This window comes from Meles meles, chromosome 6 (assembly GCF_922984935.1).
Source record: "Meles meles chromosome 6, mMelMel3.1 paternal haplotype, whole genome shotgun sequence".
In the NCBI taxonomy this organism is placed as follows: domain Eukaryota; kingdom Metazoa; phylum Chordata; class Mammalia; order Carnivora; family Mustelidae; genus Meles; species Meles meles.
The window spans coordinates 65930312-65951674 of record NC_060071.1 but is presented as its reverse complement, the minus strand read 5'-3'; the positions used below and the strand labels follow the sequence as shown (position 1 = coordinate 65951674).

The 21363-nt window shown below is 39.2% G+C and overlaps 1 protein-coding gene and 1 pseudogene across 3 annotated transcripts in view; both read left to right on the top strand.

Moving 5' to 3' along the window:
* Window positions 1–21363, top strand: part of ZNF106 (zinc finger protein 106) — a 65480-nt gene that overhangs the window by 23774 nt on the left and 20343 nt on the right. Inside the window, exons 3-10 of one of the 3 annotated variants that reach the window (XM_046008378.1) lie at window positions 3164–3225; window positions 9221–9421; window positions 12562–14742; window positions 15805–16438; window positions 18563–18632; window positions 20025–20179; window positions 20264–20324; window positions 20990–21127. In XM_046008378.1, the coding sequence (XP_045864334.1) occupies window positions 3164–3225; window positions 9221–9421; window positions 12562–14742; window positions 15805–16438; window positions 18563–18632; window positions 20025–20179; window positions 20264–20324; window positions 20990–21127 (3502 nt within the window). Of the gene's footprint in view, window positions 1–3163; window positions 3226–9220; window positions 9422–12561; window positions 14743–15804; window positions 16439–18562; window positions 18633–20024; window positions 20180–20263; window positions 20325–20785; window positions 21128–21363 lie in introns of all 3 variants that reach the window. The other 2 variants (XM_046008377.1, XM_046008379.1) reach the window with 2 other exon arrangements.
* LOC123945282 lies at window positions 19302–19454 on the top strand (annotated as a pseudogene).

The window sequence follows — 21363 nt, the reverse complement described above, 5'->3', positions numbered from 1 at the left end:
GGCAGAGGCAGAGGGAGAAGCAGGCTCCCCGCCAAGCAAGGAGCCCGATGTGGGACTCGATCCCAGGATGCCGGGATCATGACCTGAGCCGCCCAACCAAGTGAGCCACCCAGGCATCCCGGATCCTTACTACTTCTTCTTCTTCTTTTTTTTTTTTTTAAGATTTTATTTATTTGGGGGGGAAGTGTGAGCAAGGGAGGGAACACAGGCACAGGGAGTGGGAGAGGGAGAAGCAAGCAGGCTCTCCACTGAGCAGGGAGCCAGAGGCAGGGCTTGATCCCAGGATCCTGGGATCATGACCTGAGCTGAAGGCAGACGCTTAACTGACTGAGCCACCCAGGTGCCCCTCTACTCTGGTTTAAAACATGTTTTCATTTCTTCATATTTTTCCATGGATCATAATGAAAAATCAAGAGTTGGAATTCTCCAACTTGATTTAAGTGTTAAGGTTGATGTGGTCTGGGGAATTAGCAAAATGGATTAATTAAAAGAGATAACTCTGATACTGAATTTTAGATTGATTATCAACAACTAATGTTTGAAGCAGTACTTTCTGCTAGTCTCCCAAACTAGCGTAACCCTGATTTCTCCAAATATACTGTGGAGAAGAATAAGAACCTAAAGTGCTCTAGGTGTGGGGAAAAGCTGTGTACTACATCCCTGAGTATTCTGATGCCCACTAATTTTTTTACTTCAATTTTATTTTTAAAAGATTATTTATTTATTTATTTATTTGAGGGATGCCTGGGTGGCTCAGTGGGTTAAGCCTCTGCCTTGGGCTCAAGTCATGATCTCAGGGTCCTGGGATCGAGCCCCGCATCGGGCTTTCTACTCGGCGGGAAGACTGTTTCCTCCTCTCTCTCTGCCTGCTTGTGATCTCTGTCCGTCAAATAAATAAATAAAATCTTAAAAAAAATGTTTGTTTATTTATTTATTTATTTGAGAGAGAGGGAGAGCACCAACAGGGGGAGGGGCAGAGGCAGAAGCAGGCTCCCTGCTGGGTGTTCATTAATTTATGAAAGACTGAGAAGCCCTGGAGTTAAAAATACTAAAAAAAAATTCTTTTGTATTATTCAGTGTTTTATGAATTTGTTCAACTGCCAAATCTTTAAAAAAAATTTCCTTTCTCCCCTTTCTTTAAAAAAGGAGATTACTCATTAATATTACAAGAACTAAATAGAAGCTTGGTAACTGAGCATTTGGGGATATTACTTTAATTCTGTACCTTTGGACATTACCTAGCTTATTTTGAAAGCTCAGGTCATTTATTCTTGAGCTTTTTTGCATTTATTCCTTAGAGCCAGGTGGAAGAGAATTTTGCATATAAATTTAGGAAAAGATTTGTGAAGTGTTTTAGATAATCAGAAATCACCCTAAAACAAATTTTGAATAGTAATATTTTTGTAACTGAAATAGGATACAGAATTGGTTTTTATATCAGAGAATAACTTATTTCAGTGAATAAAATCCGGAAAGGTTTCATTGTAAGAAACAGAACCAGCTTAAATTTAACTCAATAAAAGGGGATTTGGCATATGTAAATCTTAGATTAGATTCTAAAGATCAAACAAAAGGATTCATAATGATTTGAGTAGGTGTTGTATATTGTTCATGGATTTTTTTTCATTATTGATTATGTCACTAATTTGATTGGGCTTTCAGCTCTGTATGTGTTCATTCTGGTTACTGGCCAGTCAGTTGTAGGTGGGGAGGGGTCACAAGCAAAGGTGTCTCCTCCAAGTGAAGCATTTATACAGATAGAAGGAAATGATAGTTGTCTTCAGTAAAATTGTCATTTAAAGGAAGTGTTTGGAATCACAAAGCTGTTTGTCACACTGTAGTAGATAATTTAAAGTAAGAATAGGTTACTGGGCTGTTTTATTCTTTTTGACAAATGAATTGTATATAATGAAAAATCTCAGTGCACTCAATGGTTACAGTGTGACGTGGTATTTTAAACCTTGGCTTTGGTGTCAGATATTTCAAGGTCTGAGTCCTAGTTTGACCAGTTGATTATCTATGACTCTGAAAGGGCAAGACTGAATATTTTCACACCTATCCCTTCAATGCCTAGCTCCGTACTTGGCATTTAACAAGCAATGATAAATACAAGTGAGTTAGCTTCTGTGTATCCTTGTATCCTTATGGAATTAGTAATATTCCTGCAGCAGTGTTTTATAGTTCATTTGAAGAAATGTTTGAGGCACTTAAACACAGTTTAAGTTAATAGTTAACTTAGTTAACTATTAAGCACAGTTAATAGTATTACTCAACAATTACAGAAACCCTGTATTATATATGTGAACAGCCATTCTCTAATTATGGCGTGCTGCCTATATATATGTCCCCATGACAAAGGGACAGACATTTACAGGTTTTTTGGTTTTTTGAGGTGTGTGTGCATGTATGTGCACATTTTTAAGTGGAAACTCTTCCCACAGATTCCATTTTCCTCCCACTAAGGATGGGATGGAGGTACAGGAGACCCTTGCAGATTTTCAGACATTTCATTAGAACCAAACAAATCAGTTGGGGGAGAGTGGGCAGTGCAGATGAAGGCATGATTGAGCTGTGTTCAAAGCAGTTTTAGAAAACTGCTGACCAACCACAGGGAAGTTCTGTTATATCCATAACTTCTACCTGGAATTAATATATCCATGTGTTCATTCAGCGAATGTTGACAACTGTATGCCACACCCTGGCCAAGACTTGATTAAGAGTTGCAGCTTATTTTTGAGAAACTCTCAGTGGAGTGGGGAGAGCATGGAGAAAAGTAACCAAATAGTTGAGAAGTTAAGTGATTTCAGAGTTCTTTTTTTAAATAACTTTAGTAAATTCTTTAGTTTGGGATAGAATTTAATAAACCCACATAGGTTTTTCTTAAATCTTTTGCCTCCTAAAGACAATATACTTCTGATCTTTTTGGAAAGTCATTTCAATAGGTTTTTCTTAATAATTCCTTTATTTAAGAATGAAACAATGTCAAAAACATAGCTAAAGAATTACGAGCAACTGATTTCAATATTGAATTGAGAAGAGAAACCAGGACAAACACTTCTGAGACAAAGAACTTGAACCCCGATTGTTGATTGAATAGAAACAGAGGAATTTCTTTTCCCAAAGCAATGCCCCTTAGTTTAATCTGCTTTCTTTAATTTTGAAGGAGATGGACGAACACATGCGGAGCATGTTGCATCACAGGGAACTTGAGAACCTGAAGGGCAGGTATGGGAACGGCTCTCTTCCATCCACTTGTGACTGTCGGGGGATCTGAGTGCTGAGGGTGCCTGCCAGCTTATTTTGTAGTAATCCTTCATGAATGAACACGGTCATATGACATAGAACTATCTTCTAGAATTATTAACAACGACAGTAGTTGTTTGCTATTCCAAAAGGATAAATCTTGGTGCATCTCAAGTGTGTAGAATTCACAACAGCTCTAAGTAGTAGGTTGCAACAAAGGTGGTTGGGGATCAGCTAGTTCTCTAGTTAGTACATTTTCTCATTCCTCTACCCCAGCCTCGAAACTAAGATATTTCTATGTTATTGCCTCAGCAGTGTTACAAATTCTTACATGCCAGAAACCTGTAGTGTTGTGGAATAGTCTGAGAAGTCCCAAGTCTGCTGAATAGCACTGAATCTCATTAGTGTAAATAAAATCTGGGTACAAACTTTGAATATCTAAGAATGCTATTTTGTGATGCAAAACTTGAGATGTTTAAAGGAAGAAAGTCTAATAAGTAAGCACCTTTTAAAAATTAAATGTAGCGTATGTGTATATTCCTTGTCTTTTTTTTTTTCCAATCTAAGGTTCTTTTTTGATGTTTTTGATTTGAATTTGGAGATAGTATGGAACAAAGAAACATTGGGAAACTGAGAAATAATTAATTTTACCTTATTGCATGAATAATAGATACAAGCTTTAATCATGATGCCAGACTAAGTAATTTGAGTTATTTGTATTTAAAGTAATACAGTTTTAGATTGTGTGGGCAAATTAATGTGTTAGTAAACTTCCAGCGAATATTTAGCATATTTGTGGAATTTTTCCATGGTCTCAGGACCTTACTATGTGAAGGTTAGGTCTTAGCAGCAGCATAAAAAGAGGCTTTCATTCAGATTTAGTTTGGAGAATCCTTGTCATAATACCTTGAATACATATGATCTTTAACTCATTATCATTGGAAACCTATGAAATAGTCAACCTTTGATTCTCTAAATGGGTATTATCTTAATTACTTAGCCCATTTCCAGCAGACTTCCTGTTGGAATTCACCTTTTTCTGGGCTCTTTACCTGCCACCTGACTGTATTATAAATCAAACGAAATATATGAGGTCAGTAAATCTAGTTGTTAGGAGACAGGCCACTTTTATTCCAAGATTAATGCCTTATTTTCTCCATACATCCACTAGTCAGCTATTTAAAAATGTTAAAAAGATGTTTTGATTACTTAAGATTCATGTTCATAATGAATACAGAATTAATTGTATAAAGTAAAAAAGGTAGATGTCCTCTCAGTCCTATATGCCCCAACCCCCAGTCCTGTTCCATTCTTACAGGAACGTCAGCAGTTTGGTCCAGACTCTGTACGTGAATACATAGATTTCTGTTTCTATATAGACACATTTAGTCTTGTCTGATTAACGTAACTGAGCTACATGCCATATATTTATTGTTCAGTCACTTTTTTCCCCTCTCTACCCCTCAGGTTGACTGTACCCGGAGATTATGTATATCATTTTCAGTTATTTGGAGCATAGTCCAATGATCAAGGAGAAAGCATTTAGAAGCCTCCGAGCTGACAATAAAAATGTCAACCTTTGCATCCAAACTTATTTTATTCAGAGGGGAGCACCTTTAGCACTTGCTTACTTGTAGTTTAGATATGGTGCAAACAGGTTTTCTAGGGTCTCCTGGCCGTAATAAAGTGTGAAGGCAAAAGCAGGTAGCAAGGAAAAACAACTGACAAAACTATAAAAAACAAGATCTCAAAAATCATTTACTTACTTGGAGCACTTACTGTAGTGACAGACGGTGATCACTAGTTTGTACCATAGGGACAAATAGTTACTGGTCATCATTTTTCCTTCCTCTCATCGGTTTGTGATTATTTTCTGTGGAATTCATGTTTAATTACTGCCTTTTTGATGCTAAAGTTTTCTGTTTCTCTTTATATTTGTATCACTCTAATTTTCAGCTGTGATCTGGTTAAGGAATTTAAAGAGCATATTTTTAAGGTTTAGAATACAAATTTGAGAAGAAACTTTCTTTTTATTTTATTTTAATTAAATTTATTATTTTTTTTTATTTCAGTAAGAAATTTTCTTATTTGGTTCACAATTTTGGACATCTGGAACATTTCTCTCTTTTTTCCTGTGTACTTATTCAGATGTGTGGCCTGTTTCTACAGATAAATGCTATTAAAAGGACACAGACCTTTCTTTATCGACCAGCTGTTGTGGTATAGTTAGAGCAAGCTTAATAAAGAAAAGCTTATGGGTAGAATATCTTAAGGCTTTGCCTTCCACACATGAGAGGAAATTGTGTGGTAACAGGATGAAGTTAATTTGGGCCCTCCTTTAAATGTCCTGAGGATAGTTTTTGCCTTTATTAGTCAAGAAGTAAAGCAGTACATGTTCCCCAGTAATTATATAGTTATACAAAGTAGTAAATATTTTAACTGGCTATTGATAGAGAATTGGAAAGTAGCATCATTAAAATATTATTTAATTTGCCATTTACTTTTTAAATATGTGGTTTCCCTAACATCATATGTAGAAGCATGAATGCCTATTGTATGTAGAACAGGTAATACACTTTCCTCCAGACACGGACACATTTCGTTTTTAAGAGATGTGGTTATCCTAATCCATTCTTTCCTTGGATAAATGTGATTCTCTTCTTTTCTCATTTTGACATTTCTTGTAAAGATTCTCTCCCTCTTTTTAAACTAGAATTCATTTATGTTACGCTTACTGCCTTTACTCTTGTGCGCCAGATCTCTTTAGGTGTTTTTCTATTAAATATAACTTTAGAGGGCACCTGGGTGGCTCAGTGGATTAAGCCTCTGCCTTCGGCTCGGGTCATGATCTCAGGGTCCTGGGATCGAGCCCCGCATCGGGCTCTCTGCTCAGCGGAGGGCCTGCTTCCTCCTCTCTCTCTGCCTGCCTCTCTGCCTACTTGTGATCTCTCTCTGTCAAATAAATAAATAAAATCTTTAAAAATATGTACATATATATATACTTTAGAGCTATGGTTAATATCCTTTTTTACAAGGAAAGCACATATGTTTTAAAAATCTGTGTTTGAGTATTTGTTACATATCCAACATATGCCTGCGCTTTGGGGATTGCAGAGTGTGTGGGTTTATGATTATGGATGTTTATTTTTAACAGAGTTAAATATTGTCTACACTGCATTCCTTAATATTTTAAACAGTGTGGTCTTCTAGTTATATCTGTAAAGGGAGAGGGATTTTGGTGGTTTGAACATAAGAAAAATTCTTTGCATTTTAGAAGTAAGGGTATAAGCAGGAATTTTATTCAAGAATGCCTTTAGGAAAGATGTCCTTGGGACTGCAATATATAGTTTAGACTTCTCTAAGTTTTTATGTAGAAAAGTGGACTAAAACATTTTCCATAGTTTTAGAGACTTTAAAGCCCAAAAGATTTCCTAACCAGAAAATACAGTTGATTTGAATTTTCTTTTAACTTTTATGTTTTACGTTAAAAATTATTTTTTTTAAGTGAAGTGTAGTTGACACACTGTTACATTAGTTTTAGGTGCAAGACGTAATGATACAACACCCTGCACCTTAGGCTGTGCTCACTACAAGTATGATGCGATTTTTTATGATAGTGTAAACCATCTGTTCTAGGTTAGTTGCAGTTTTCAGATTCTTCCAGTGCCGGACAGATTTATACTGATTTTTAACTTCTTTTTGTGTTACCTTGAGAAAAGGCTTGATTTCTGTTACAAGTAAACACTTCATATGAACTATCATAATTCTGAGGGAAGAGTAGGGGTATCCTTGGCAAACTGGAGGAATTTGAGGATTATTCTTTAGTGGAAAATGTTCGGTGAAATAATAGATTTAAGCTTTTTGGAGGATTAGAATGAACTAGAATATTGATATACATTAGTAAGATAATGAGGTTTTTGAGGGTCCTTGATCAGAATTCATTAAATGAATCTTAATATCAGAGACTGCTTTGTATCCAGAGCATTTGAGGTTACAAAGTTCAAAAAAGTTAAAAACTTAGGACTTTTCTCCATTTTTCTGAGGTGTTTTCCATGATTCTTACAAGGTGAAAATCTCTTAATTTTTTTTTGGAAAGATTTTATTTATTTTTTCATGAGAAACAGAGAGAAAGGCAGAGGCAGGGGGAGAAGCAGGCTCACGGGACTCAATTCCAGGACTCTGGCATCATGACCCGAGTAGAAGGCAGACGCTTAACCTGTTAACTGAGCCACCCAGGTGTCCACGTTTTGTTTTAATTTACTGGCTATTATTTCTGTCATGCTAGACAACTGTAATCATATAGTTAGCATGATGCCCAGAATTTAGTAGGTATTCAGCAAGTTTTTTTTGGTTTTGTTTTGTTTAATGAATGATCAGGTTGTCAGTAATAGAAACCATCTTTTGGTAAATGAAGTGCTCAGTTTTGAGGTTTTCTTCTGGTTAATTGATGTGAATTCCACCATGTCTTTTTAGATATATGTGAGGGGAAGAAGGAGCAGTGTAGTGCATGTGTGTGCGTGTGTGTGTGTGTCTGTCTGTCTGTCTGTCTGTCTGTCTTATCAAAGACAGCATGTCTTTTTGTGTTGATTTTTTTTTAAAGATTAGCATAATGGGGAGAGAACCTTATCAGTGGAGAAAGCATCAACTTAAATCTTCTACATAACTACCCTTACCATTGTTTTCCTTTCATTTCCTGGTTACCTCCAGTAACTGGTGCTCCTTCCTGCTTTTCTTTTTTTCTTTTTTTTTTAATTTGCCTTTAGCTGAAAATGGTATTTAAGTTGGTGGCTTAGGTTACCTAGGGAAGTTACTCGTTTTTCCTGGGTGTCTCTCAAGTATCCATGGGATATACATTGTAGTTAGTTTCTGTTGGTAAAATAAATAAATGAGTGAATGAATGAAAAATAGATATTGGCATAGGAAATGCAAAAATATCACTAGTGTAAACCCAAGAGAAGTGGTAAGAGTTAAGCCCATTGAGCCATTATTGAATGGCTGTTATTGTCTGTTCATCACACTTGTGCCCACAGTGTTCATGTGTTTCCCATGGCTGCACAGACAGCTGAACCAATCAAGGGATTTCAGGAAGCTAAAAAAGCTGTTAAGTCATTCATCTACTACAGCTCTGGGTGTTGATTCAAGATTTTGGCTTCTTAAACTGGCCAAGTATGACATTTACTATTGACTGTGTAAAGTAAAAGGGAAAAAAAAAAAAAAAATCTGCTCAGTTGCTTTCTGAACTTAGAACCCGGTTTTGCTTCTCTCTGAACTTTTGCATTTTCTGAAACTTGAGAAAAACCATTTGCCTAGCACAGCTGTTAACTTCCTACAACTGAAATGCTTTCCATTCCCTTTTAAATAAGCCCTTCTGAAGCAGAATGTAGGTCACATGTATCATACAGACCAAAAAAGTCTGCTGAGCCACTCTTATCATTTGCCCTGGGGTCCGGAATCTTCACATTCCAGGCAGAGCTCCCGTTGTTCCGATTTAGATGCACGTTGGGATTGGCTAGGCTGCGTACCCTTCTCTCCACCCCTTAACTGTCACTGGGAGAAAGCTCTTGAGCCTGGGATAAAATGTCAGCGCTGTCACCAGGCTCCTGAGTGCAGCTGGCATCATGGGTGTGCTCTAGAGCAACTTCTGTTTGCTCTGAGCCCCCTGCCCTGCCTCCCCTTTCACCATGTTTCCTCTGGCAAGATTTTAAGTACAGCAATTCAAGAAGATTTCTCCTCCTAAACTACAGTATTCTGAAGTGTGTTGCCTCTTGATTGCTGGAAAAGAATCTTAACAATCATTTCAAAAATAACTTACGAGCAAACTTACTAAAAGTGATGAAAGGAGCATTGAAATTGATTAGCACTAATCTTTCACTGTGCCAAAGTGTGCGGTGTTTTTCAGAGGAAACTGTAAGAGATCTGTTGAGTGTGCCATGCCAGTGGGGAGAATTGAATGTCCTTCATCTCCCTCTTTCCCTAGGGACAGTAGTCATGAGTGCCGAGTGTGTGGGGTCACAGAAGTGGGTCTTTCTGCATATGCAAAGCACATTTCTAGCCAGTTGCACAAAGATAATGTGGATGCCCAGGAAAGAGAAGATGATGGAAAGGGAGAAGAAGAGGAAGAAGATTATTTTGACAAGGAACTCGTTCAGTTAATAAAACAAAGGAAAGAACAAAGTCGGTAAGTAATGATTTTGATTTTTAAAAAGACTGTCAGAAATAGGTTATAGTAGAGAATACATTTTCCAAATCTATACTTTTTAGCCTGTAGCTTTCAGACTTACCTTCATTGCAAAGGGTAGCTTGAGGTTGCTGTCTTATGCATAAAAGGTCAGTGGAATCCTTCCTTGAACTACTGTACTGTCTGTTTAAAAAAAAAAAAAAAAAACCTCAGGAAAAAAAAACAAACTCAGTATTGCCTCTCTATAAAAATTAGCTACAGGTGCAAAATATCTGAAATTTTTACTGTGTTGATAACTATGTATATAACTGTTTTTGTTGGTTCCAATTTTTTTTGGACACCAGTGAGCTATTTTATTTGGTATCCAAAATTGCTAGTGGAAATGTATTAGTGTAGTATTTCTTATTACATTCATTAGGTAAAAATGTTTTGCCTAATATGAATTAACATGGTGCTTCTACCAAATTTGATTTATCCTTTATAATTTAGTGCTTCAGTAAATATTTATTGAATAAATTTGTATTTTAAGTTTGACAGTGTCAAGATCAATGTAAGTTTTCCAGCTCGTACTGTATAATTTGATACCTACATCTATAATTCAGGTATTAGGCTTTTGTATTTTTGCATTACTGAGTTGTGGTCTAAAGAGTTTAATTAATGAAGCAGAAATTTTCAGATTTCTTTTTCTTTTCAGTGAAGGAGAGAGTTGGTTAAGTGGTTGGGTAATTTTTTAAAGTCTTAGAATATAATTAGAAACATTACAAATTCTAAAATCAAATTTTGTTTTTTTAATTTTAAAGATTCTTTTTGAATACTAGTTTTATTTGCTATATACTTCATTTTTAGTTAGAAGTTTAGCATAAAAAGTTTTTCACTGTACATGCTGCAGGTGTTTTGAATAAGTGTTTTGAATAAGGAGACTTTCTTAGTCTCAAAATGTAACAGTATGGTTCTTAAACCCCTTTAGTTGCTTTAGTCCTTCAAATGACATTGTTATTACTTTCAGTATAGCTGTAGTTTACTCTTGTTTTAAGACTGTTGTAAGTCTCTAAAGGACTAACATTTATTTTTTCCTTACACACTTGTGCCATTATTAGCTTATGTATAGATAACTATATCTATATAGATAACTAAAATTAAGTTAGAAGGTAAAAGAGCTTCTCAGTAAATTAGACATTCATATCATAGTAAATATTCTTTGAATATTCTGATACCCTTCTTTGGTGATTTGTATATAGTCATCTACTTATTTCTGTAGGAAGTTTTTTTTCTTTTTTCCTTCCTGAGGTTTTTGATGTAGATTGCTTTTTCTGGGCTATGGATTTGGCTGCATGCTTTGTTCCCTTGATCTAGCTAATTCAGGGCCATCTAGGAATTCTACTTTGTGACAGATTTATTGCCTGGTTCTCCCATTTCTGGATCCCATAAGTGCAGCCAAGTCAGCCGTCCAGTCTCCTTGGATGTCAAAAGTTATATACTGCTTAGAAACAAAAGCAAAAAGCAATTTGGTCAATGATACTACAAAAATCCTGCACATGTCTGTAATAACACTTGTCACTTGGGGACTTAGGGTCTCCTGTCTAGAAATGGTTGTGATTCATAATGTCAGTAGATGTTTGAACTTTGAGGTGAATTAGCATTTAGTTCCATCTTGTGAAAAAGGAAGAAATTCCAAATTTCCAAAATCTTAGAGACATTAGAAGCTTTTAGAACCATTTCAAGTCAGTATTGCGTTTAAGTCTGATTAAGAGGAGGGAGCCCAACAGCAGAAACTTAGTTTTGGGATATCCAGTCTCTCTGAGCTGCAGCAGAGAAGCATGTAGATGCTAGAATCAGATTGCCGAGGTCCATGTCTCCACTGTGCCACTGCCTGGCTGTCTTACTCTGGGTAAGCTACTTAGCCTCTCCGGTGCTTGGTTTCCTCATCCAAAAGGTAGGAATAAGAAGAATGGCTTCAGGGCTGTAAAAACTTAGTGAGATTCTCTATATGAAATGCTTCGGAGGCCTGACAGTTGGTTGGTCCTCAGTACGTTTTAGCTGCTATAACTCTGTGTTTCGAGCACTCACTGCACGCTAAGCCCTATGCCAGACGCACCACGGGCAGTCTGTAGAGGAAAGTGTTTTACATCTATTCCTGTAATGGTGACTTAGAATTACCCATGTGTCTGTGGGCTCCATGGCTAACACGAATAGTTGAAACAGCTGCAGCTTTATAAAACCCTCCAGCTCACTGAGCTCCTTATAGCACTGATTGCGGGCGCTGCTTATTCGGTGTTTGCTATTTTACTCCTGTTTGTGATCTCACTTTCTCAGCTAGGCTGTAAGCCTTTCAGGAATGGGAACTATACATAAGAGTTCTCTTTTGCTCCAGCCATTGGATGTGTGCCTGGTGAAGTGTTTATTATTGAAGGCGATGATGCAAAGTGAGATCTTAGCATTTACAATAGGTTAAGAAACTGGGTTTTTTGAGAAAGAACCTACAACTACAAAAATCCACAGTATTAAGAGCAGCTGAATTTAAATTGTATTAACTCTGATAACTAGCCAAAGCCACACATGTAATTGTGCTTCTTTTCAGAAAGGAGCATAATGTAAAAACAGTAATTGGATGACAGGGACAAAAGTCCCAGAACTTGCTAAGAAAAATAGGAGTAGGAAAAGGTGGATAGTATAAATGTGTTAGATTTTTAACTTTTCTGAGGTGATAGCAGAAACAAGATATGTTTTTTTTTTTTTTTTAAGATTTTATTTATTTATTTGACAGACAGAGATCACAGGTAGGCAGAGAGGCAGGCAGAGAGAGAAAGGGGGAAGCAGGCTCCCCGCTGAGCAGAGAGCCTGATGTGGGGCTTGATCCCAGGACCCTGAGACCATGACCTGAGCTGAAGGCAGAGGCTTTAACCCACTGAGCCACCCAAGCGCCCCAAAACAAGATATGTTTAATGTCTAAATCAATGGTGAAAAAAAAGTTGAGCTGTATTAAAGATAGGAAAGCAGCCACTATTAGAAATAAAAATAGACTCTATTATATATTCTAAGTAACTGAGGAGATAGTTAGTGGGGAAGTTTGATGTGCTCTGCCTCTAAATGAAGCGTGATCATTTCTTTACATCTCTAATGGAAAACTGTTTCTCTTCCAGACAAGATGAACCTTCCAATAGCAGCCAAGAAATAAACTCTGATGACAGGCGACCCCAATGGAGACGAGAAGACCGAATCCCTTACCAAGACAGAGAGAGCTACAGTCAGCCAGCATGGCACCATCGTGGACCTCCTCAGCGAGACTGGAAGTGGGAGAAAGATGGCTTTAATAATACTAGGAAAAACAACTTTCCACATTCTTTGAGGAATAATGGTGGACCAAGAGGCTGCTCCGGGTGGCATAAGGGTGTTACAGGAGCCTCCTCAGCTTGGTTTCACAACCATAGTAATTCTGGAGGTGGTTGGCATCCAAATAGCGGAACGGTAGATTGGAGTCATAATGGTACAGGAAGGAATTCCGGTTGGCATTCTGAAGGAACAGGTGGCTTTTCCAGTTGGCATATGAATAGCAGCAACGGAAACTGGAAATCCAGTGTACGTAGTACAAATAGTTGGAATTACAGTGGCCCCGGAGACAAATTTCCAGCAGGCAGAAACAGAAATCCTAACTGTCAGATGGAAGACCTCACTATGCTGTGGAACAAGAAATCTAAGTCCAACAAATACAGTCAAGAGAGATATAGTTGGCAGCGGCAAGAAAGTGACAAAGTTGGTACGGCTGCCGCATATAGAGGTCCTTCGGAAGGATTTACAAGTGATAAGTTTCCTTCAGAAGGCTTACTCAACTTCAATTTTGAGCAGCTGGAAAGCAAAACTTCTAAACAAACAGATCCCATAGCTTCCAAAATGGGTGGGAAGAGTGGCAGTGTAGGGAGGGACAAGCTCCATCGCTGGACTCCTTACCCTTCCCAGAAGACTCTGGAATTACAATCAGGAATGAAGGAAGTTCCTGGTAACAAGGCAGAAGTGATAGAGAAGCCTTTCTTTGACTTCAGCTTGACAACCACAGGAACACCAGAGCCCCAGACTGACGAAATAAAGAATTCCCCAGCGCTGAAAACACAAAAACAAACAAATAGTGGATCCCTTACTCACAAGGCCCCTTCTGACTGCGCTGCTTCTTACGAGGCGGTGAGGGATTCCCCTGTTACAGAAAAGCACGAACAAGAGCCTCACTTAAGTAAGATGGCGTCGTTAAAATCCGCACTCCTTCCAATTCCGGTCACCAAGTCAGTTCCTCAAAAGCCAGATTTAAAGAATCCCTCAAAAAACCCCAAAACAAATTCTTTTTTTCCTGGAGAACACTCCAATCCCTTGAACAAACCCACTACGGAAGACAGTCCTGGGTCTTACATAACCAAACTGCGAAGTTCATGTCCTCATGTCTTAAAAGGGAATAAAGGTACATTTGGCACTCAGAGAGAACCTGACGAAAATGTCAGTGATACATTACAAAAAGCCAAAGAGGTGCTACAGTGTCATGAGTCATTGCAAAACCCACTTCTTGGCACTTCTAAAAGGACCAGGAACTTTGCAAAAGCAAGTAGGAATGTTGAAGAGTCTGAAAAAGGATCTTTGAAGATAGAGTTTCAGGTACACACACCCGAAGAGGAAAGCGATGGGGAGCTCTCTGACACGGAAAAGCATGGATCAAAAATTGGAACCTTGGGCTCTGCCACTACAGAAATGTTATCCTGCAGCACTCACATCGCTGATGAGAAAGAAGGGGATGACCCAAACCTGAAAACATGCAGAAAACTCTCCACCAATGCATGTAATTCAACAGCTCATCCGAAAGAACCTGAGTTGCAAATGGCCTCTGCAGCCAGTCCATCCTCTGGCTTACTGCTGGACCTGAAGACGTCTCTAGAAGATGCACAGGTGGATGACCCCATTAAATCTCATGTATCTTACGAAACAGAAGGTTTTGAGAGTGCTAGCTTGGATGCAGAGCTGCAGAAAAATGATCTAGGTCAGTCCTCAGGCCCTCTTCTGCCTGAACTCAGTAAGCTTGGCTTTCCTGCCTCTCTCCAGAGAGATCTAACCCGGCACATTAGTTTGAAGAGCAAAACTGGAGCACACCTTCCCGAGCCAAATCTCAATAGCGCTCGCCGCATTCGCAACATCAGTGGTCATCGAAAGGGTGAGACGGAGAAGGAATCTGGGCTCAAGCCAACCCTTCGACAGATTCTCAATGCATCTCGGAGAAACGTCAACTGGGAACAGGTCATCCAGCAAGTAACCAAGAAGAAGCAAGAGCTTGGCAAAGGCTTGCCCAGGTGTGTGCCTCTTTTTAGTATCCCATTTCTCTTTCTTTTAAACTCACCTTTTGACCCCGATCAAGGGAATTCTACTTACTAATTAAATGTTTCTAAGAAATACATGTTGTAGATGCCTGGTTGGAGTATCAAAGAGCAGTTGCTCTTTGTAATACAGAGTAGCAATTGCTACTGTTTGTAATACAGAGTAGCAATTGCTACTCTGTAACATTAACAAGAGTATTTCCTGCCAGGGAGTTCAGGTTGCAAAGAAGCACATCAGCCTCTAAGGAATGAGATGGGGATGCACAAAAGCTGATCAGAAATCCATCACTTTAGCTACGGGGGCCAGAGAGTGGCAGCATGAGAGAGTGTATCTGTGGATCCGTATCTACCTCTCACTCTTAATGAGCTGTGTTTTTAAGTGTCACTATCTTGTTACCTATAAACAGTTACCCTTCTATATATACTCTGGGCGTTGTATTTGTAGTCACAAAATACTTGCTCTTAAGTACTTGTGTGATATTCTGGCTGTTCCTCTTAGGTGGAGGAGCTAGACTTTTCTGAACGGTAAAGCAGCATTCAGCATAGGTTTGCTGTGTGAAAATCGGCCTGCTGCGTTATAATTATACAACCCTTCAGGCTTCAATTTTTATCCCTGTTGAAATAGCATATTTATTGTGCACCCTTTTCCACCACTCGAATATTGAGATTTTAAAGTTCTTGTTCTTAGCCTAGTGCCTGGCACTCGTGAATGTTCAGTAAATATTTTTGTTTGTTTGGCTTAGACTTGTGGTCTGTTTAAAAATTTTTTGTTGTTGGTTCAGAAAAACTCCAAACTAATAAAACTCCGAATTTTTACTTCCTCAAATGTATTCTCATAACTGGGCACAAATCTCCAATTTAGTACTGGTTACATGGTAGTACTTACGGATGGTTATTTACTTTGTGTCTGGAGCACTTACTAGACTGTGAGCTTCTTGAGGGCAGAAACCATCTTATGTATATTTGTAATCTCATTAAGGGGTGCCCCCTCTCCCCTAACCATGTGTGATTTGTGGGGCTTTTTCTTTTTTTCTGAAGGTTTGGCATAGAAATGGTGCCCTTAGTTCAAAATGAACACGAGGTCTTGGATTTGGATGGGGAACCTGATCTGTCCAATCTAGAAGGATTCCAGTGGGAAGGCATTTCCATTTCTTCATCTCCTGGCCTGGCCAGGAAGCGAAGCCTCTCTGAGAGCAGCGTGATCATGGACAGAGCTCCTTCTGTGTATAGCTTCTTCAGTGAGGAAGGTACAGGTAAAGAAAATGAGCCCCAGCAGATTTTTTCACCTAGTAACTCGTTGAGGGCTGCCCAGAGTCAGACAACAACCATGGGCCTTAAGCAAGAAGTGACACCTGTGGCTGCCTCACTCAGAACAGGTGAAAGGGCCGACAATGTCGCAAGTCCAAGGCGACATAGTGCGCAGTTGTCTTCTGACCGAATAATACCTTTGATGCACTTGGCCAAAGACCTGAACAGCCAGGAGAGTTCTACGCCATCTTCAGAGAACCAGAATACCCAGGAGAGTAATGGAGAAGGAAACTCGTTGTCATCAAATACATCCTCAGCCCTCGGAATCTCCAGTTTGGCAGACGCAGCCACAGACAGTAGCTGTACCTCTGGGGCCGAACAGAATGACGGCCAGAGTGTGCGGAAGAAGCGAAGAGCCACTGGCGTGAGTATGATTGCCCGTGCTGGTTGTAGGGCATTTCATGGGGTGACTTGGCCATTATAGGAAAGATTTAACTGTTTAATTTTCTCTGGGTAGCTGGGCTCCCTCTGCTTCCTACTCTGACATAGGTTTGTGAGGCTCCTACTTTCATGTTCTTATCCTATTGGTGTCTTTCACTGAGTCATTCTACTAAGTGAGATGTCATCAAATATGAATGTACAGTACTAGGAAAATATGAAGTCATCTCTAAAACTAGTCTCCAAGCTGGTGATTCTTTGTATTACCTGACTAAGGAGTAAGCCACACCTTCAGCTGTAACTTTATTTTCATCATGCATTCTGAACTGCTGCTCAAGAAAGGCATTCTAGTGTTGCATTCGTAGGCCATGAGTGCTTTTCAGATCCAGGACCTTCGGGCTCAATGCTAAGGTAGTTTTCATACTACTAGAGTGCGTCTATGTGAACAGAGTCTTAGAAATATTTTTAGTCTGTTAGTGTTTTGTACCTCACATACCCAGCTTGGCCCTTTCAGAAGCCATTCCTTCACTGACACCACTTCTCTTCTGGCGTCTCTGTCGCTAATACGGCCTAACCCTTTCAGGAACCCTTTCTGAAAAGAAGAAATTATTGGTAGTGATACAGTCTGGAATGTGACACTGGGAGAAAATGGGCTGTGTCCTTTATTTTTTATTTATTTTTATTTTTAAATTTTATTTTTATTTTTTTCACCTTCCATTTTTTATGTTTGCGTTTTTTTCCATCTTTAAGTTTAAATTTAGTTAATTGATGTGTAATGTATTATTGGTTTCAGAGGTAGAGGTCAGTGATTCATTGGTCTTATATAATACCCAGTGGTCATTACATCACATGCCCTCCTTAATTAAGGGGCTGAGGCAGTAAAGCAGAGTAGTTAAGGGCTTGGCTTGTAGACCTGGGTTCAAATCCCAACTTTGCTTTGCTCCTTTGAGTTGAACACTGTAGTGATATTGTTGAATGAAAGTTTGTACTGTAACAAAGCTTGTATCTAGGGGCTTGTCATGTAGACTATATAGCTTTTTGTTGTAAAGATTCTGTTGCGAAGATTTCCTAGTAAAGTAGAAACTGCCACAGTGAAATGAGGTATATGCATTATTGGCTTTGTCTGTACTTCTTACTATACCTTGTTTTACCAACGTGAAATGCTTTGCCTTAGCCCCAGTGCTTCACCACCTCTAGGATGGTAGGAAGGTGCTTGACCTCAGGTTCTGTTCTGGGGGTTTTTTGTTTATTTTTTAAAAAATTTTAATTGATTTGGGGTGCCTGGGTGGCTCAGTGGGCTAAAGCCTCTGCCTTCAGGGGCGCCTGGGTGGCTCAGTGGGTTAAAGCCTCTGCCTTCGGCTCAGGTCATGATCCCAGGTTTCTGGGATCGAGCCCTACATCAGGCTCTCTGCTTAGCAGGGAACCTGCTTCCTCCTCTCTCTCTCTCTGCCTCCTCTCTGCCTGCTTGGGATCTCTGTCTGTCAAATAAATAAATAAAATCTTAAAAAAAAAAAAAAAAAAAAAAGCCTCTGCCTTCGGCTCAGGTCATGGTCTCAGGGTCCTGGGACCAAACCCCACATCGTGCTCTCTGCTCAGTGGGGAGCCTGCTTCCCCTCCTCTCTGCCTGAATCTCTGTCTACTTGTGATCTCTCTCTCTGTGTCAAATAAATAAATAAATAAAATCTTTAAAAAAAAAAAGATTCTAATTGATTTAAAGGAGGGAGGGAGGGAGAGAGAGCTCAAGCTTGTGCATAAGAAGGAGGGACAGAAAGAGATGGAGAGAGAATGCCCAGGCGGACTCTGTGCTGAGCACAGAGCCTGATGCAGGACTCAGTCTCACAACACCGAGATCATGACCTGAGCTGAAACTTGGAGTTGGACGCCTAACCAACTGTGCCACCCAAGTGCCTGTTTTATTTAGTTTTTTAATCATGTACATTCAGCTAATATTTGAGTTCAGACCTTGTGCATGAGATTCCTAGTGTCCTGTTAGAGGTGGTAGCAATAATGAAGAATATTGTATAATGGTCTTAGAACTGATTGTTTTTTTCCCTTCCTGAGTAATGGCCTGTACACATTTAATATTACTCAGTTTTCTTTCTCTTCTCAGGATGGATCTTCTCCCGAACTCCCAAGTCTTGAAAGAAAAAACAAAAGAAGGAAAATCAAAGGAAAGAAAGGTATAGTGTGAAATATTCTGACAGAAATTGTTCTTATAGCAATTCAGCCTTTTTACACCTTGACACAGATTATAGCTTGTGGTTATCAAACACTCATCCCCCATTTATTATTATTTTTTGACATTTTTGTTGTCCTGTTTAAGGGCATAGAAAAGTTTGATTTTCTGCCATATCCCGTTGCAGCTATAGAAGAAATATTTGATGCCACATAGACCCATAAGCTAATTGAGTTCAGTATAAAGTCAGAAAGTCTCATTGGTCTTTTTCAGTGATGGAGAGGAATAGGCCATTTAGTAAAGATATTGTCTTCTCTTGGTAGTTTATAGCCATTTCTCTCAATTTCCATTTCTGAGATATCTTTATTGCTTCTCTTACTTGAATTGAGGGAAGTTGTTAGAGTTGCTCTCTCATGATTCACTTCTATGATACTTGCTTTTCCTAACTCTGAACCCTTTCTGGTGTAAGGGCTAGTGTGGAAAGTAATTAGATGAACCTTGGGTGGTTGGATGTGATGGATAAGGTAGGATTCGAGGATGACCCCAATTTCTGGCTGAGGCATCTTTGGGGATGTTGGTATCATTTGTAGAGCTAGAAAAGTCCATGAGAAGAACAAGTTGAGGGTAGAGGAAGATGACAAGTTCCCTTTTGGATACTTTGAGTGAAAGGATCAGCTTTGCGCAGTGGCAGTATCGTAGCCAATGAGGTTTATCCGAGGTGCGATTATTGCTAATTGAGTGAAAGGATCTTAGAGACACCTCAGTAAAGATATCAAGGTAACAGTTGGGTATGTGGCTCTGGAGTTTAGGGTAGAGGTCTTGATTTCCTGAACGGGAAGGAGACAAACATTAAGATGAAAAATACATACACGTGGGAGGTCAGTTTACTTAAAGTAATTTAAATGTACTATTTTGAAGCTTTATTTTCTTCAGGACATTTTCTCTAATAAAGCGAACTATTTTATATTAGCTAAGAGACTAGAAAAATATGAATTGGGATGAGAGTGGAAGCCATTCACATCTGGGGTCTAACCTAAGCAAAAACCATAGGGAAGAGGGTAGTAGATAAAGGAAAAATGGGAAATGAAATGTACAACAGTTGCTTTGCCTGGGACAAAGATTTCACTTGGGAGGAAAGTGGCGGAAGATGGTGATACTATGTCTTGGCACACTTGAACCTATGAGCTACCTCCATCTTATCAATTCTCACTTTTGGGTTGGCTCTGACATCAGTCTTGACTATGTGACTTGTGAGATTGGATGAGTCTCTGGTGACCTATTGGAGAGAACATAAAGGTTTCTCCTAGAGAATTGCTGTAGTTCTATCTTCTGAGGAGCTGTCTTATTAAGAAGAAATCTCCAGCATTAAACTGAGCCTTATGGTTTCTCTTGGCAGAACGTTCTCAGGTTGACCAGCTGCTGAATATTTCTTTAAGGGAGGAAGAACTGAGCAGATCACTGCAGTGCATGGATAACAACCTTCTGCAAGCCCGGGCAGCCCTGCAGGCGGCATATGTTGAAGTTCAGAGGCTTCTGATGCTCAAGCAGCAGGTAACAGCCGATGGAACATTTAATGAGAACAGATCATCTCTAAAGTTGGATTTCAAAATGCTTAACCAGTTACTTTATTTTTAGATAACTATGGAGATGAGTGCGCTGAGGACCCATAGAATACAGATTCTGCAGGGATTACAAGGTATTCGGAGAGCATCTGATGGATTGGATCTTCTATAGCTTGTTTATTTCTTCGTTATCTATACAAGGGGTATTGAAGTAGTCATGTAAAGGTCATATGTTTTCTCTCCTGTCTCCTTGCTTTTGGGGTGATTATACACCCCGAAAATGCTTAGCAGCAGGGGCATTATGTCGCAGAAAGAGCCTTGGGTTAGGAATCAAAAGACCTGGGTTCAGATCTTGGCTCTTCTATTAGTAACTATATGACTTTGGGTAAGTCACTTAAAATTTAAAAATGGAATACTAATGCCTGTTCTGCCTGTGTCCTTGTTGGTTGTATAGATTTTATGACAACATATTTCGAAGAATTATCAGGGACTTCAGAATTCTCTTGTAATGTTTAAAAATACAAATTGGCTCTGAAATGAGTGATTTTTCAGAAAACGTTTTTGCATTTGTACGTACGTATGTTTCCCGTTCTAGAAACATATGAACCTTCCGAGCGCCCAGACCAGGTTCCTTATAGCCTTCCACGAGAGCAAAGGAACAGTAGATCTCAGACATCTGCTGATGCCACACTGCTGCCTACTCCCTTTTTCCCAGTTTTTCTGGAGCCTCCATCTTCCCACATGTCTCCGTCGCCCACCGGAGTCCCCCTCCAAGTAACCACATCTCCTACTTTTCAAGCCCATGGCAGTGTTCCTGCTCCAGACTCCTCAATTCAGATTAAACAAGAACCCATGTCTCCTGAACATGACGAGGGTGTGAATGCTGTGTCACAAGGCTCTGCTGGCAATGTGTCCAAGGAATTACCACAAGCTAATAGTATGTAAGCTTTTCTGTGGGTTAAGGGCAACCCGGAAGTGGGTCTAGGACAGTTTTAGGTCAGTGATGTAGTCATATTTGCCCCATTAAAACGGAAGTTGCTAGAATTAATTTTTCTTGATTTCCTTCATTTAGGGAGGATTGCTTATTTATTTTTGAGAGAGAGAGAGAGTGTGTGTACACTTGTGGTGGGGGAGGCGCAGAGGGAAAGAGAGAATCTTAAACAGGCTCCATGC